The 18,956-nt window shown below is 35.7% G+C and overlaps 1 protein-coding gene across 2 annotated transcripts in view; it reads left to right on the forward strand.

Annotated features, from left to right (window-relative positions):
- Positions 1 to 9,385: 9,385 nt before the first annotated feature.
- The window catches only part of LOC105388361 (tyrosine-protein kinase Dnt), a 38,936-nt gene continuing 29,365 nt past the window's right edge, over positions 9,386 to 18,956 (forward strand). For both annotated transcript variants that reach the window (XM_038112718.2, XM_038112719.2), the window contains exon 1: positions 9,386 to 9,869. In XM_038112718.2, the coding sequence (XP_037968646.2) occupies positions 9,773 to 9,869 (97 nt within the window). In that variant the 5' untranslated portion in view covers positions 9,386 to 9,772. The remainder of the gene's footprint in view (positions 9,870 to 18,956) is intronic.

Raw genomic sequence — 18,956 nt, forward strand, 5'->3', positions numbered from 1 at the left:
TTCATATTTTTAAATGAAGATATTACGGCCTTTAAAAACTTATTAGAACACAAATAATACACAATATCGTCGCTGTTATTGCATAATGTTCTATGTCATCGAAAATAGATTTGACGTTTTGATCTTAATAAGTACTTTATAGAATCGTTTCAAAGTTCTAAACCTGAAATCTATATTCGATGACATAGAACATTTTGCAATAACAGTGGCGATATGGGACTAATGGGAGCTATGATATAACGACCGATATTCATACGCGTCGAAATTAAAACACTCCTTAGGCGCCGGGTAGCCGGTAATGGCTGGATGAGGAAGGTGTTGTGTTGTGGTGTTCCTTGAGAGAGGCCTATGTCAAGTCAAGCAGTGGATGATTATTGGCTGGTGATAACACCCATGATACCAATATCTACCTGCCCGACCGGGAATCAAACCCGGGACCTTCGGCATAGCAGTCAGTTTATTACTAAACACCATTCGGTCATCAGAGTGCGAAGGGAATAGATAAAACTTATTATACATACATATACATGAACATAAAATATTGTAAGTTCGATCTTTTGTTCATAAAAGTTTCTTGTTGTTAACTTTGCACTACGGCAGTTCATTAGGTAAAGACTGAAAATAAATCCTATTTTCTTTTCTACTTTAACGAGCAGACAAGGTGAATACTTTTAAAACTTCGTAGGATGAAAACAAGAAGCACCAGCTAGTATTTACGTGGACATTTAAAATGAATACACGGTTTTAAATTAGGTTCCTAGGAAAGCTAGTTTGCCATATTTTACCTGAGGTTCTACTACTAAGCTTCTCTTTACAAACTCCGGCTGTATAATTAATGAAAATTATTCAGCTTCAAATTAAATTTAAGTGCAGCCACGGAGGAAACCGCTGAAACTGCATTGCAAGTCTGAAAAAACCTGCATGCACTGAAAAAACGGCACATTCTCAGGCCCTCGGCTCTCTTGGCCTAGTTCCGGCTGTGATTGCGGACTTGGCACAGATTCAACTGAAAGTAGGAATTTGAATGCGGTTCACTTGTGGAAAACAGGCCTGGAATTTGGTTTTAGTTAGGGGTCTAGTTTCTCATTTTAGTAAATCTACCCAATCTATGCATACGGCACAATACTTGCCCTCAATTTTAACGTAACGTTTTGACGTTAAATTTAAGATCATAACTTAAGTTTGACGCAACGATAAAGCAACAAATCACAGCGCTATATTTCATAGTAAGCGTCGGAATCGAGGGCGAGTATTGTGCCGTATGTATACTATGTGCAATTGTACATTTCGTTGTTAAGAATAAAGAGCGATCCCTGAACAATGAGGATAAAGAAATTCTATGCAGAGGAATTAATTGCGGACCATTTCTTAGATACACTCCTTTGCATTTGTCTAACAGGACAGTGATTGTTTCAAAAAGTTTAAGTTAAAATCTACTGAACCAAACGGGTTGCTAGTTTTTCGCAATGTCATAGGGAGAGTTGGTGATAATTATAATTGAGATGCTTCCTATGTCTGGTATATTGACCTGCGAGCAAGTTCACTGATTAAACTTCACCCTGTACTTATTCTACTAACACCAGCAGCAGCATGTACAAATGTATAAAGAGGTGATGTAAACTAATACTCAATTTAGAGTAAACTAAGAAAGTAGCAAAATTGGTACCCAGTGACGGCGTTGGCTATTGGCTGAGCTCCAACTATACTTAGGCCCCAATTAATTTTGGTAACCGATGTGTGTAAGTATTATAAAGCCTTATTTTATAGTGGTTATCGTGATCAAGGTATAGTTATATGCACAGTTAACCAATAAAATATATCATTAAAAAAGATTAAGGAATTATTTTCCATCTTGTTAAGCATCCTACCCGCTGGACTGACGACCTTAGGCGGGTAGCCGGTAGTGGTTGGATGAGGAAGGCCGAGGACCGAGTGTTGTGGCAATCCTTGGGAGAGGCCTATGTCCAGCAGTGGATGATTATTGGCTGATGATTTTGTTAAGTAGGTTCCTAATTCCAAAATGCGGTATATAAACGGATTGAATGATATTTAATTCCTTCTTTTTATAGGTAGGTCTTTCTTAACCAGTAGCCAGATTCATTTTCTCGATGCTAATATTTCAACACAACTTATACTTAAGTTAACCCCCTAACTACTAACCTAACTATAGAATAAGAATTCGTTGACTTTGCCAACTTGGGCCTCGTCTGGCTGGTGCCTTCTTTGCAGTAAGGTTCTGCACTAGCAAGCGGTCAATGTTGGTTTAAAAATTGGATGCTAGTTTTGTGCTCTTGAATATGACATTGAACGGTTGAAGCCTATCGATTATGTATTTAGTACTTATTAACTTAATATCTATTAAAAATAAGATTCGAACGTTGTTTTAAATGGATAATATCAAATTATTTTTGAGTTATTAATATTTAAATCTAAAATGTAAGTACTTAGATAAATATCATGTCATGTTATTATTAGGTATTATAATATACAAATGGTATAAAATGTAACTTTTATTAATTACGTATGCAAGATCATAAATTACATATTGTGCATAATATTTACTAAACTATAAAATACAAACATCCTAATTTATATTAATTATAATAATCTTTTCCCTATTCGGAAAAAAGAGCTCATATATTCTAAAGAGTAGTACTGAGATATAATACAAAAGTTGAACCTATTACTATCAGCCGGTATTAGGAATATTTAGCAAAATATGTAGCTAATATGTTTTTTTCTAAAAAAATACCAGTGTATATTATGAAGAGGTCAAAATGCAGCACAGCAATAGCATTCAAGTTAAATGGGCACTTCCAAAGCGGATAAAGTTTTAAAGTACAGCAAATATTTTACCAGATCCGTTGAAATTGCAATCCAAATACATTATCTCATATTTCAAAGAAAATCCTGGTAAATATTGGTTGCGAAAACGAGGTTAGAGCAAAATTGTGTTTTGAATTTAGATATCTAAATTCCATGTTTCGGAAGCGCTATGTACAAGTATCCTAAGTAAATAGAGAAACAAGTAAATTTATAAACGTTAACTTAATAAAAGGATGAGATCTTTTAAGCCGAAAAAACTAGTAGCATCACACTTCTCTGTCGATGGAAATAGATGCATAAAAATGTGCCAGAAAGTCTAAACTAATTTACAGATTTACCTAAAGTTATACATATAGATCAGTGCTTAATTAAACCATTAAACTAAATTTATTCAAGGATCAATCGTTATTAGTTCCTTTCCGCTAGCTACCTAGGGTCAGTAGGTATTAGGTAACCAACACACATTACCTAAAGGCAAACCTTCTTGTAATTTGAACCCAATATTTCTCTGTATGTATTTGTAGAGATTCACTAGTGAAAAGGGGGCATTCGGAAATGATCTCAAGTTGCAATGAATTCGTGGTTGAAGCCCTTATATTCACTATAGGAGGAGCGATAGCTCGCGTTCGTCTTCTTCTTAGCGTGTCGATGACACGTTTATTGAAAGTACCTATACAAGGCCAGAACGAACCCATAGTGTAATTAATATATAGCACTATGAAAATTATTAAAACACCTGTATAACGTTCATCAAATAAACGTTCCTCACACATTTTATAAACTGAAACTTATATAAACAATTTAAAAACTTCAATTTACAAATCAATACACTCCCAATAATAAGCAAACTAAATTCAAACTGCATCGCATAAAGGTGGTTGCACACCGACTCAGTTAAACGGTTCCGTCGTAGTCCGGATCGGAATTAGGAAACCGCAGCGCGTGCTGTTGACAGCCACTTACCGTGGCGCCGCCTAACGGAAACTGTTCCAAACATTGAGCTGTTTTCATTCTGAGAACGTCAACGGGCTTGTTAGTAAATTAATAAACTCAGGGATATCAATCGACCGCAGTTTTGAACTAGTTAGTAATGCAGGTTAATAAAATCCCTAGGAATGCAGCTAAGTAATTTTGAGAGAAATTGGTCGTAGGCTCATTCCTGAATGTCATAAACGTCAATGTAATCAATCTGCTGATTTTGACCATATCGCACATAAATAGCATTTTCTTCGAAGGCAGTAATTTTAATCACTCCTATACTTACTACAGGATAGACCAAAACATTACTTTTTTTTTCATTGTTTGTACCGCAAATTAGGATTTTACCTGGTATACCTCTACATTTTGATCCACACCACAACCGATGCCCTTAAAAATTATGCAAAAAAACAGTCATGTTCAGAGTTTAGCGGTATTGTCAGGCACACCGCCCACCACCAGCCCCGCAAAATGCAATCAAAATTAGGAAACCGCCACGATGGCTCTTGACGGCTGCTTACCGCACCGCCGCTGGAAACAGGTTCCATTTTCAAAATAATTACCAACTCAACAACTACGGACGGTAACGAGATAGTCTCACAACTTCTTTACAATGTGATTTCTAGATGATATTGTAACTGACATAACGAAGCCTTGGGGCGGTGGTAGCTCAGTCTGGTAAGCACCCGCCGCGCTTGCTTCTCATGCCAAAGATGCGGGTGAGAATCCCGTCCCCGACATGGAATTTGTTCTTTGGAATTTAAGTACTATCGCTCTAAGGGCAGGCAGCCATGGTGAGGAAACCTTCATATCTAGATTTAGCCCTACAACCCGCAGTGGACCAGCATGGTGTGAAATGGTCCAAGCGTAGGACAGGCGTTTAGACTTTGGGTATATGGACAAAGGTTCCATTCGATAGAGCCAGGAGTATATACGTACTTATACCCTCACAGTTATCAGAATAGAACGTAGTATAATCACACTGTAATTGAAATTTATAGCTATTTACCTATTAAGCTATGTAAGTCACATCATTTGCTTGTTAATTTACTCGTGAAACCGCTTAATTGAATGTGATATATTTGATACGCTGTTAAACAGTACTATTAATATCACTTACTGGAATCAACTGAGAAATTAACATACGTTTTTGGTGCCAACTCGATGATGGTAAAAAACGCAGGAAAAATGTTTATGAAATCAGTTTCACAAATAACTGTGCAGCAATCGATGTAAAAATTTCAAAGTAAAAATTCTGAGTAGAAATTGAAAGGCACTGAAGCATTCACACAGACAGTTTAGGATGCGTTGCGAACTCATTGAGTCGGAAACACAAACAAATCAACGCAAAAACTCCTGTTTCAAGATGAATTGAGAATTCGTTGCGAATAGCGAATTATCAATTTACATACAACACCGATCAAAAAGTGTTACGCATGTGTCTGTTTATGGGAGTCTATTTGAATAAAATGGTTACTATTCTATTCTACTTTCACTAATAGGTACAATTAGTCCAATCAGGATACATTCGTTGATTAATCTGGTCTCAGTTTTCTAATGGTATAGGTACCTATCCTATCCTAATCCTAATCCTAACTAATATTATAAATGCGAAAGTAACTGTGTCTGTCTGTCTGTTACTCTTTCACGCCAAAACTACTGAACGGATTTGAAAGAAATTTGGTATACACAACATAGGCTACTTTCTATCCCTGAATTCCCACGGAAAAACTTTTTAAGGCGAAGCGAATCTCGCGGGAACAGCTAGTATTTATATAAAGTTGTATGTTATAAACCATGCGAGTTTATCCAGCTCTTTGTACAGTCCAAACTGCTGGCTACATAAGCGGCTATTTATTGATGTGCTCTAAGTAGGGTTACCCCTGTGTATACAAATAAATCAAAGTAAGTAGTCACTATTAATCAATATTCAAATATACCTAAACTGAATTTCCTAAGTTGCGGAAATGCGTTGTGCCAGTATATTTTCGAATCAAATTATCTGTTTGTGCAGGTTTAATGAATACTACGTTATTATTACACAAATCGCTTTTATGAGATTTTTTATTGAGATTAGAAATAAGACTATTATTTATTGTAGTTTAATTATGTATTTGATATGAATGGTAAGTATGGTAACCCTATGTTTGGGTAAGTTTCCTTAATCTCAAGCGCGCCATGTATAGCGTCAGTATTCAATAGTTCCGCTTGTTTCACTAACTTGCTAGTTGAGGGAGTGGTACAATCCATATCAGAAAACAAAAATACAAATACAAAATACAAAATCATTAATATCCTTTAACAACATAGTATAAAAATTACAAGTAAATGGAGTCTCCTGAGAAATAAATACTTATTAAATAAAACTAGATATAAATATTTTTACAAATTCATATTGATGCATTAATGTATAGTTTAGTATTTATAAACATTATTTTATAAGTATCATAGTGTTCATGAAACTACTACAAAAAGGTATACTACACTTAAATATTATATTTAAGGAAAAACGTAATAAAAACTTTGAGCACACTTTCAATAAACACGGAATATATAGTTATCGTAAGATCATTCTCGCAACATCTTTTAACTTGCGTCATTATTAACCAGTACGGATATCGGTTTTCAACATTTGAAACTAAATACGATGTGTTTCTTCATCTAGCATACATGTAGCAATGTAAGTGGGCATTCAACATAGGTATTGATCCGTGATTTCATACTAATTATACAATTTTCATTCAAAGAGCACGGATCCATATAAGATATAAGCCTCAAGCTACTTACTCGAAGCAATTTCAAAATATGTGTGCCGAAAATGCCCTATAATGTGTACCTAAAGATCGGAATCGTACTCTGATAAATATTAAACGATGTAAACAAATATTTCTCTATGTATACATGTTATCCAATATAATAAGACAGATTGCCAAAATGTTTGTGTTTAGTCAACAGTGTGGCAAACATAGACGAGGCTAGAGCTTATATCAACGTTAGTGATATTCGTTATATTAGTCTTATTTAAAGATTTTCTATATTTTCGACTACATGTAAGCAATATATTGAAAAATTACACAATTCTAGAGCAAAAAATAGGTAGTTTAACAAAAAACCCGAATGCAAAAAAAGGAAAAACGTTGCACATTGTTAGTAAAACCGTGCGAAAAGCAAATTGCTCGGGTTTGCGGCTTCGTTGAATTCCAAATTTGAATACAGATTTTTGTCCGCGCGAATAAAGCTCCGAATATTCAACGGTCAACTAACAATCGGTTCGAATTTCGCTTATTTTAAATTTGTGAATAAAATTGTGCATTGTGTAGTATTGTTTGGTGCCTTAAATTAATTCAGAATTATGTTTGGAGCGAAAAAAAATATCACCTGTGCAGTAGCTGTGGGTCCTCCTGTAATATAAATGCTAAATATAAATGCTACGATGGCTACGAAATGTATGCTTACTTTGCTTCTGGTGCTACGAGAACTACGGCGTAGTAATTTAATACAAGCGAAAGTTAAGGTTATAGAAAACAAATGCATAATACTATACTTATTCGAAGTTGCACAATATTAACAAAATAAAACTAACAAAACAGTCCGAACGAGCAAAGAAAAATAAACGGACTCGGAACGCAATCTTCGACGTCGCAGTTCGCGCGTGAAAATTAACAAAAAGAAACAACTCGAATGTTTCCGAACTTCATTATTCAATAGACGTTCCATTTTTGAAAATAAATAAGCGAAAACTTCGCTGGCGGAGAGGAAGGCGTGCAGCGGCGCATTCCGCCTGCGAGTCCCAATATTTTCCACCAGAGTGCGCCTCTGAGTGTAGGTACAGTTGTCGCGAGGGGCAACCAGACGGGTAAAGTCGGAATACATGATACACGGAGGCCCGCGGTAAATATTGGATGAATCGGGGGTGCATTCTTTGAAATACAGCCGACAAGGAAACAGACAATTGCAGCTTCATGCATTTTTTGCGTTACTCACGACCTACGCGGGAGGTCGCATATGATTTCCACATTGTGACTTCAAAGCTTTCATATTTACTCATTTATCGGGACCGAAACTTTAAAATATAGAGCAGAAATAGGTCGGTATTGTTTACTGAGAGACTTTTAATTCACTTCTAATTTAGTTTCACTTTAAATGAGCTCAGTGGTGTTCGTGCTAAACTTTAATAAAATTAATAATTTTTATTTGCACAATATACTGTGCAGCACATTGAGTTTGCAATAACTTCGCTTGATGCACACAGAAAGGCGGGAAAAGTAGGAATATTCAAGTGTATGCTACAGTTGCTCATAAAAACGGAAAATAGAGCTCGCAACGTGAAACAAGCATTATACAGCTCTATAATATAAATATAGCCTAGCTTGCTATTTCCTGGTGTTTCAATACATAAATTCAGGTATGACTTACCCGCATGTACTGGGAAAAAATACCTGAGAAACGCGAATTTGGCTCGTGCACTGACAAAATTGCATCCTGTATAAGTAGCGCCTAAGAGTAATAACAAATGCCACGCGAACGTAGCTAATTTATATGTGTGTGGAGTAGAACATACACCGACACAACTTAGCCAGACAATAACAAAGTTAGCGGATTCGCAATGTTCCCGCAACATAATAAAATGTAGATACAGTAATCCAGTAACCCCTGTGGATATGTTGGACGGACGCATTATTATGCCAGTTTGTGTCAAATCTATACTATAGGTGTGGTTTGGGCGTTGTGCAATACGATTGTTGCTTTGTGAACTGGATCAGCAATTTACGTATTATGTTGTATGTACTTTACATACGAAAATGACTAGCGTACAAAAAAAATGAGTCCTACACCTGAATCGCAGAAAAAAAAAATATTTTGTCACTTACGCCGCGTTTAGTACTTTAAATAATGTTATGCTTGTTATGGTGGAGTTATTGTTAAAAAGTTTATAGTTTTCCATGATTAAAGTTTTTATGTTTCTTCCCCTGTAGCCTTCATATGGATAGCCTGTATAATAAGTACCTTATTGTTTTATAAATTTCTTAACTGTAGCTTTTCCAACTTTTATAAACGAGTTCATCCATCACTGCCAAGATTCCATCCGTAAATAGAGATTACTTATACATTCAGCTCCCAGTTACTCGGCTAATCTCTGCAACTACACCGTGAGCCGGGAAATCTTCCGCATCCGTTATTACTACTTATAACATTTCTTTAAGAAATAAATATTATAAAAAAGCATTTTCTAAACGATGTCAAAATCAATTGTAATCATAAAGTTCAAGATTAAAGCCAAGGAACAAGTTTACATAAAATTTGGTACTCCTCCACTTCCCAAACCCCTACTTAATTACATTTTCAACAAACAGCTCTAATGCAAAACGGAAACGATTCAACTCCCAAGATACAAACAACCGGCTTTCAATGAAAAGCCTTTAAAATTTAAACACCTCCGGAAAGTTGCCGGCAGCCGGCCGATTATGTGATAAAAAGAAACCGTCCAATACTCGCTCGCGAGCTCATTTTGCAAAACGCGCTAGACGAAAAAACTCAATGGATACAGGTTAGTGTATAAAAGTAAATCGTCGGGGTACAAGTGCGCATGTCGGTGGATAACTTGTTGGCGCGCGGTTGCGTTCAGGAACGGCGTCGGCAGTGCGACGCGGCGCGAGAGGGAGGCGTGTCGGCTCCCCGCTGGGACATCGCGTTTCCGGACGAATAGTTTTCTAAATCTAAATTCTCGAAACATAGACACTCTTTTCGGCCTGATTTTTTCCGAGCGTGAAAATTTTTGCATTGACTTTTTTTCGTAATCGTGGTAATTTTGGCTCGGAAATGTGAACTTTCTGCAATGACTTTTCTCACAAAAAAAATTTCAATGTTTTTTAAAATGGATACGCCAAAGTAACTTTTACAACTTAGAAAAAAAAATTGAAAATGTTGTTTGCATTGACTGGTTACTCTGGATAGTGAAGTGGCCAGTATGGGCTGGAGGCTGTGGTGGTGGCTGGTGGCGCTGCCGCTGGCCGCGGGACACCTCAATGTGCTCATCAGCCAGGCGGAAGTCATGAAGCTTTTGGGTAAGAAATTATTAATTACGTAGTAATGAGATTAAATGAATAAAGGTAGCAGCTTTGTGCTGTTAAAAATATTTTTCGTTATTTATGAATTTTACTACTAAGTATTTTTTTTACTAAAAATTTGATTATTTTTGTCATTGGGCAGATCAGTAGGAAGCAATGTAAACATTTAAATATTTAATTTAAAAAGTCGTGTATCGTATTTCGTATATAATTACTTTGCTCATTAATTTTGATGACAGTAAACCACGATAAAAGCATTTAATTTAATTGTTTATGGTATCATAAATGTTCATTTAACTTTTACGGACATATTAATAAAAAATGCCGACATAGTTTATGACAAGCAACAAAAATTTTTGTCACAGGGAACCGTAGAATTTATGACTAAAACCACAAACCTGTATTTGAGTAGACAACGCAAGTGCATGTACTTCGCGTGTAAAAAGGGAGTGAAATTATCTTCCTTTAGCGCAGTGTCATTAGGGACGTTCCTAAACTAAATCGTTCAAGTGACGTGACTGACGTGACAGTAGGTATAAAAATAATGGCACGCTTGGTTTCTATACAAGGAATGAGACAAGCGTTGTCTATTCAAATACAGGTCTGTGACTAAAACCTAAAAAATACGTGTCTTTGCTTTTGTGGTTTCAAAGTCATTGTTTATTTCGTTTCGGATTTTTTTCATTGTATGTACTTCCCGTAACGTTGGCTTGTCCATAACTATATACCCATACTGAATAACATCCTAACTAATATTATAAATGTGCAAGTAACTGTGTCTGTCTGTCTGCCTGTATGTCTGTTACTCTTTCACGCCAAAACTACTGAACGGATTTGAATGAAATTTCTTATACATATGGTATAGACCCTGAGAATGAACATAGGCTAAACTTTTTAAGACGAAGAGAAGCTCGGGAACAGCTATACTAAATAATAGTGTAAGTATGTGTATTTCTTGTACAATGATTATATCCTGTTTGAATTTTAAATGGTACTTAACCGAAATGCAATGTGGCTCTTAAACTATTTATTAGCTTACGACGATACTTCCAAAACCTCGATAATTCATTAAAGCAAGGATCAAAACAAATCAGAGTATTTTTCTTCGCACCTCACATCTCTATCTATGACACTATCAAAACATGTCTAATACAAAGGCGTCGGTTTTGGCTTCCTACACGTCACCCCCCATTTCCGAAGATCAAAAAATGTAATTATCTACCCCCGATCTACCCTCAACCATTTATATTTGTTCTACAAATTCGACGGACGCAATCGGACACGTTTCCACTGCCAGGCGCGGCAAGAAAGTTAATGATTTATTGTAGCTCATGGTAAAATTTGGTATGGATAAAAAAACTTAGTCAACGGTTATAGGACTGAATTTACTGTTATTTTGACTGATGGTCACTTTTCATGGTAAAAAATATGCCCAAGCAACGACCGATTGTCCGTAAGGTAACTTATAATAATAATAATATATATACACAATCCACCTTCTACAAAAAGCCACAATCTTGAACACCTGCCGCATCACAAGGAAATTCCTGACCTCATCATCCTGCATCACCGATCCGGTTACGTTTGGCTAAGGCCCGCGTGATCTGGATATTAAACGTACCCCTCAACCTCAACAGAGGGAGAACAAAAAATACATATATAATAATAATAATATATATAATAATAATATTATATACCTAATATATAATAATAATATAAACACTCACACCTTGTACTAATGTACTCCCTTGCGGGGTAGGCAGAGGTGCATTGCTGCACCCACTTTTCGTCAGTGTTTATGTTAGTCCCAATGTAATAGGGGGCGGGCCTATTGCCATTTCACGGGCACATCCAAGGCCCGAGAACAAATATCTGTATTTAAACAAATATCTGCCCCAGCCGGGAATCGAACCCGGGACCTTCGGCTCAGTAGTCAGGGTCACTAACCACTACGCCATTCACTCGTCAGGTAACTTATAATTATAATATATGTTATGAGCTTTCCATCAAAAACTTTAGCTCTTTCGTAACATAATAATAATATATTTAGTAAATAAGTTTTGATTATGTATGTACGGTGGCCTGCACCTAAAAGTATACAGGCGGACTTTTTAAAATAGCGATCCCTGATGATGAAGGGACCAGCTACATCTGTTATAAATGCGGGGATGTGTTGTGTGTGATGTTGTGTAGCAGTGGTGTTTATGTGGATGTGCTTGAGCAGCATGTGAGCTTGAGATCGCTATTTTAAAAACTCCGCCTGTATACTTTTAGGCGCAGGCCACCGTACGTAGGTACATCATTGTAAATGATTTTAAAAAAAAACCTTCAAAACAAAAGCCTTATCTATAATATAAGTTCGTACGTGTGCAATGGAAACACACCGAACCATAGCACTACTTGACTAGTTTATTACTTTAGGGACGTCAAGATATATCCAACTGGAATCTTATTTGGAGATAAAAGAAATTTGACATCGCGCAATGCATACGAATTTCTGTCGAATTAAGCCATAATCATAAACCAACCTGCCAAAAGACAATGACATAGTAATATGATATACAGTAGTAAAATCTTTGTATTTAGAGAGTAACGCGAAGTTGCATAGAGGAACTTTGAGCAAATGACGGCATTAATTATATCGCTGCCTTGCTTTGACAGTATGCGGACAGTATATAAGTAGGTATACCTATGTTATAATAATGCGATTTTTTAATGACCCACGGGGTGACCCCGTTTTGTTTAATATTAAATAATTTCTAAAGAACCATTCTTTGAACCATCATAATTTTAATTCATACAATTTTTTGGGTTTTCTTTAAGAATAACGAGTCCATCCATAGGTCAGTAAACTACTACATTCTTTCTATTAGATCAAATCCAGTTTGAACGAGTAGATATAAATCATTCATTTAACAAATGACAGTTGAATGTGTCAGAAATAATAGCCGGCAGTGACATATGTGTCAGGCGCGTGCGTTAATGACATGTTCAAATATTAGGGGTTAGTGGGTTCGACCTCATTGAGCTGCAGTCTTTTATTACTACTCCAAGTGAGAAAGGAAGAATGTGTTAAGGCCTGCTTAATGTAATTTTCCGGTGTATTTTAATTTTATATGATTTCATTGTTTACGTTTTATTTCTTAAAATTTCATAAAATATTTATTTACTGACTTTTTCAATTTTTGTAATAAATTATAGCATGAAACATTTTTTTACAGTAGTAGTAGTAGTAGTATAAATATTATAACTTTTTGTTTTTTGTAGAAAAAACACTTAAGTCACACACAATTGATATAAACTTCAACTTATCCTTGAAATGTTATGAAATATGAGCTACGAGTTTATAATGTTACAATTATCAAACTAAGTTGAAACTAGCGCAGGGTCCCAATACAATATATCAAGTGTGAATCAAACCCAAACAGTAAACACGACAGAGGGCTCCTTATCAAGACTCTGCAAACTGTAGGGTGACAGTATCTTACCATGAGGCAACTGTCGCCTCAACGTATGTAGGGGTCTAAGGATAATTACTTTTTCTTTGTGCACATAGGGGTCTTTAACAAGTATTTTATTAGGTGCCAAGTGCAGAGGGATGGTATAATGAATGGGCATTTCTAATGTCTCTTGGTACTAATAAATGTAACTTAGATAGAGGGATAGGACTCTTTGATTTAGACGCTTATCAATCTTTGAGTAATGCTCCTGTCCGAATAATATTGTATAATTAGACTGAAGACAGGCCTGAAAAGGTTGATTAACTACGATTAAAAGTAACATAGTTTGAAACATGTAATATGTTTTGAATATCGTTTCCCTATTTAGGTACATGAAACTTCGGTTCTCTATAACTAACGCCCGGACTAACGTCCCTCAATTTTCGATATCTCTCTACATCATCACATTCATCACAAATACTCGATTTTCAAAACGTCCTCATAAAAGTGGCTGTCACAAAAAAAAAAACTTTAATAACTTATGTTCGCAGCGGTCAGATGTCTATTGCTGTCAGAGACCCTTTGCATCTGCCAAATACATGACATGTTAACGCTTCAATCATGATTTATAGTGCGACAAACTTATCTGTTCCGGTGAGAGCAAACTAAATTGATCCATATCTAATTACTTGTATATTGTAAAAGATTAGATGGGTTTATTAACACCGCAAGAGTTAATTAACAATACGAGCAAACTTAAAATCTTATAGAAATAAAAAAAAATTAAACATTTATGTGAGCTGTCGCCGGAACAGATAAGTTTGTGGAACTGTAACTTTTTTTGTAGTAATACAGTTTTGTTACCTTCCTCGGAATACCCAGGCCATTTTCTTTCCGTTTAGCATCGGTAACCACTTGTTGAGGGCTTCTTGAGCCGGGCCGAGTGCCGTGTTCATCGGACTGTGACGTCACGTAGCAGCTCATCCCCTTCTTTTAACCGTATCTTTATTTGATATTATGATATCTGTACAAGTTTGAAAAAAAATGTTTAAAACCCAAATAACTCCAAGTTCTACTTATTTTGTTCTTAATAAGAAGTGCATACTGTAGCCGATTATATTATCATCAAGGCTTCTCATACAGGATTTTGCTAAAGTTGTATATTGAGCCGAAAGGGGGTGACTCGGGGGTCAATATAAACAACTTTTGTTTCTACGACATTAAAAAATACGTTTTTTTTTATTGGAAACACTGTGTATAGGTATAATTATTATTAATTATGTGAAAACATAGAATTACATATTTATTTGTGGATCGAGAATGACAGAATCAGTATCTACATTTATTAGTACTCGCATTTATCATCTATTAATTTTAACATTATTCTAAAAATGAAAATAGGTGAGTGCTTACTATTTTTCGTCAATTATTTAAAAAACCCTTTCCCCTGATGTACGATGCTGTCACTAGAATGACGTTACAAATATCTCAATATGCTGCCGGCATCGAGTGTCATTTTGATTAGGATCACCTATTTTGGTTGTCGGTATTCGTTAACGAACATAGCTGGCAATTTGTTTTGAAACTATAGTGATGTTAAATGGGAATAGTTCTGACAGCTGCAATATTTTTTATCTTCTTAAACAATACTAACTAACTTTATAAATATATATATATATATATATATATATATATTACTTATTAGGTACACTCGTTTTTTTTTAACGCTGGCACTAACTTCCGTATCCCCCTGAGTCACCTCCTTTCAGTTTAAAATACCCTTTTTTTAACATCCTGTATAAGCATCATTATTAATTTGAGTTAAAGCAACAAACTTATTTTTTAAATTTTGATAGACATTTTTATTTCCTAAAACGTTGTTTACACAGAAAAATCATGTCCGACCAACGAGTCCACTTTGAATGCAATTTAACAGAGGCATAAGCTAGAAAATACGCTGTATTTTTCCACGTAAAGTAACAATTTAAACCGAACATTTGTAACTGTCGGACAATGCTGGAACAACGCAGTAGATTTGCTACATTTTTCACCGGTCAATTAGCGCCGGTAGTGACAGCCTCGTCGTATGACAAATGCACTTCGTGGAAGGCGAAGGGAGGTTACCCACGGATAATTTTTGTGGCGCTTTAGGTCTTTAGTTGTCCTAACAACCTATCAGTATCGTACTTTTGACATCAAACGGATTTTCATGAATGTAAACGACGAATGGAGAAACGACGTCGGAAATGCCGATTAGGTGGACCCTTACCTTAATTAGGTAAAGTTTTTTTTTTACGTTGCCATCCATATTAGTGTCCCACTGATGGGCAAAGGCCTCCCCGTAAAGATAGTGAACATAATATATTATTACCACTGTCATGTATTTTTTGGAAAAATTTATGGCAAAGTAACGAAGAATGCAAACTGTTCAAGTATTGAGAAACGAAAGGGTCTGTATCTCCACTGAATCGCCACAGTGTCGTGGGGCGACGCCTTCGCTTCGTGTGACAAACTGCGCTCCGTGGACGACAAAGTAGAGGTAGATTGAGTAGATATTCATAACTAATGTGACGTAGGTTTCGTGTCGGATAACGGGTTGGAGCGAGCGATAATTGGGAGGTGTTTTCATAGGTTCGCTAGCGTGAGTGGTAATTAGGATCGTACTCACACATGTTTTGGTTTCAAATTCAAATAATTTGGTGTTAGTTTATTAGTGGCATACGTACGTACGCCTGACAAAGATATGAGATAAAAAAGTGCGTAAAATATCTATAAAGATAACTGGACGAACTCCGTAGCTGATAAAGCCTGCAATCACAGACAAAAGAGAAAAAACGTTGTAAAATCACAATAAAAATAATAAAATCCCTCGCCACCGCAGTTGGATGCAAAGCCAATAATCAGTCCTAAAGCGCACATAAAATATCAGAAGCCGTGAATAAATATGCAGATACATACATAAATACTTTTGTTTTATTGCGAAAGTTATCATTTTTGGCACACACCAGCCCATCGGGACTCTGATTGGACATTACGAGATATGCAGCTTTTGTTTTTTGTCTCACTGCTTGCTATATAAATATAGCTACAATATCCATAATGTTATATTGGGTGTGTTCATCTGTTGTTTGAATAATGTGAGTGCTTTTTGTAAAAAATATGCGAATGAGTTGTTTTTCTGTCTGATTTTAACCAAGATAGGAGAGATTTAGAATGTCACGTACTTTGTTGGTGGTTCACTCCTATTCTATGCTTATCGGATGATAAAACATCTAAAATTAAATGAATTTAGCTAACCAGACCTCGATAAGCATGACAAATGGATGGTATTTTTTCAAACGATTTTAGCAGTAAATAACTCTTGAAAAGTCAGCTCTCATGTATTGTGTATAGCTGTTCCCACGAGTTTCTCTTCGCCTTGAAAAGCTTTCTCGTAGAAATTCCGCGATAAAAAATAGAATTATGTTCTTTCTCAAGGTCTAGACCATCTGTATACCAAATTTCATTCAAATCCGTTCTGTAGTTTTGGCGTGAAAGAGTATCAGACAGACAGACACAGTTACTTTCGCATTTATAATATTAGTTAGGAAGTTAGGATACCTTGAAACCACAAGCCACACATAAAAATTACAACTGTTCACTTTTTCGGCTGTAAAGAATCTCTGAATATCCGTCACTCCAACCCTTGCCCCGTAATAAATGCTCGCAATTCAGAGGTGATGTTTAATTTGGAGTTCCGTCGTCACTGTGATTGCTCGAGTTGGGTTGACAAACGGTTCCGTAGAGGCACGCGACATCTGTTCCCGCTGCCTCTATTCTCCCGTTTATAGTTTTATATAGGGTGGATTTTTATCAGTGACCTTGTTGGTCGGAATGTACCCTTTAACATTGTTCTTTACGTTGATATTTATATTTAATATTTATCTATCTATGTAGATATATCAGCTGTCCGATACCAATAACACAGGCTCTGCCTAGCTTGGGGTTGGATGGCCGTGTGTGAGATGTCCCCACAAAAAAAACTCCTTTAACGGAGGATCTTTCATTTGGAACAAATATATTTAAATATTCATGACTTTTTTCAGAAAATCCGCGGATATTCACTATTCGCGATAGATATAGCTTAAGGGATTAATTATTCGGACTATTTACGGTCTCAAATAAAATTGTATTACTTTACTATAAAAGATTAAGCTGACGTTTTTTTACACTTACGGACAAATTATAAGAGTACTTTTGTCATGCAAACATTCTGTGCCAGTATTGGACCGACGGTAATGTTCCATTACAAGGAGCCTAATCTGTTTACGTATGTTGCCGCGAGGGGGAGACCCTTCCGCCCAAAGTGTTCGTGCGTGATAGAATTATCGCTTGTTTATGTCACATTGAAGAACACTCTGTATAATAGTTTTTTTAGGTTTCGTTGGGATATTTTTGGGTCCTGAAATAGGTTCAAATATGTACCTATGTGCTGACTTGTAAGTTTGATACATGGCGGAATTTTATGAGTAAGTTGAATATTGAGAATTTTCTAAATTCTGTATGGTCATGATCACTACGTTTATTTCCAAATTCGATTAAAGGTACTGTTATTATAATATTACCAAAGGTAGGTATGGTGTTGCAAATTTGTTTTGAATATATTTTCTTATAAATGATTAGAATTTGTTATCAATTTGTAGTTAATGTAATGTAGCATTTTTTTGGTATTAAATAATAAAGCGTTTATTCAAGATACTTAAAGTAAATTTACAGCGAACCAAAATTGTATTATCTATTATCTCAATATCCTCATACAAAAATAAACCGTAGCTATTCAAGGGATCTGAAGCGGACTTATCCGTAATAACCACATATTATAATATCACTGACTCCGTCGCCCGTGCGTGCAGAATTGCCCTCTTGGTTCGAAAGAGGTCGTTTTGTCACATTAGGTCGAATGTTTCGCCATTTCCGCGCACTGAAGTGTAAATGCGAGCTTCGGATGAGGCTAATATTGGTTTATTGTCACGAGGGATTTATTTAATTATGAGAAAACAGCTTGGGTTAATTTGTTACACACAGGTGTTAGGATTATTTGGTTGTAAATGTTAATATCCATTGCAGATGCAGAAATTTCGAATTGAATTTTTGAACTTAAGCTTTTTTAAATTTTTATCCTTAGCAACTCGATAACAAAGTCACAAAAAACTATGTACAGTTGAACTAGGGTCTGTCCTAGGGAGGCTTCTTTCATGCAATTCCATGTAAACTTCTGCTAACAATCAGTATCCACTACAAGACAGTCACAAGAAGAGTCAATTTTAACTTAATTTTCAATTTTATTTATATGTTTGTTTGTATACATATTATGGATTTGATAACTCAAATTTTTAGGACCTATCTCCCAATACCCATACCTAGAATGTAGAAGTATGTAAGTAAATTTTTAAATTCTTTTTATGTAACATACATGGGTTTAACACAGGTACGAATATTTGTAAAACATCTTTCCGTTTAACTCGTGTTCTTGGGTAAAATCTTATAAGGGTGGAGGAAATGAATAATAGCTCTAATACAGTAAGTATACAGTCTTGAACAATGATATAAAATATGCATGTAAACCTAGACTAGTTAGACACCTTCCCTGTCCATTGCCACATTT

The sequence above is a fragment of the Plutella xylostella genome, chromosome 5 (genome assembly GCF_932276165.1).
Source record: "Plutella xylostella chromosome 5, ilPluXylo3.1, whole genome shotgun sequence".
Taxonomy (NCBI): Eukaryota; Metazoa; Arthropoda; class Insecta; order Lepidoptera; family Plutellidae; genus Plutella; species Plutella xylostella.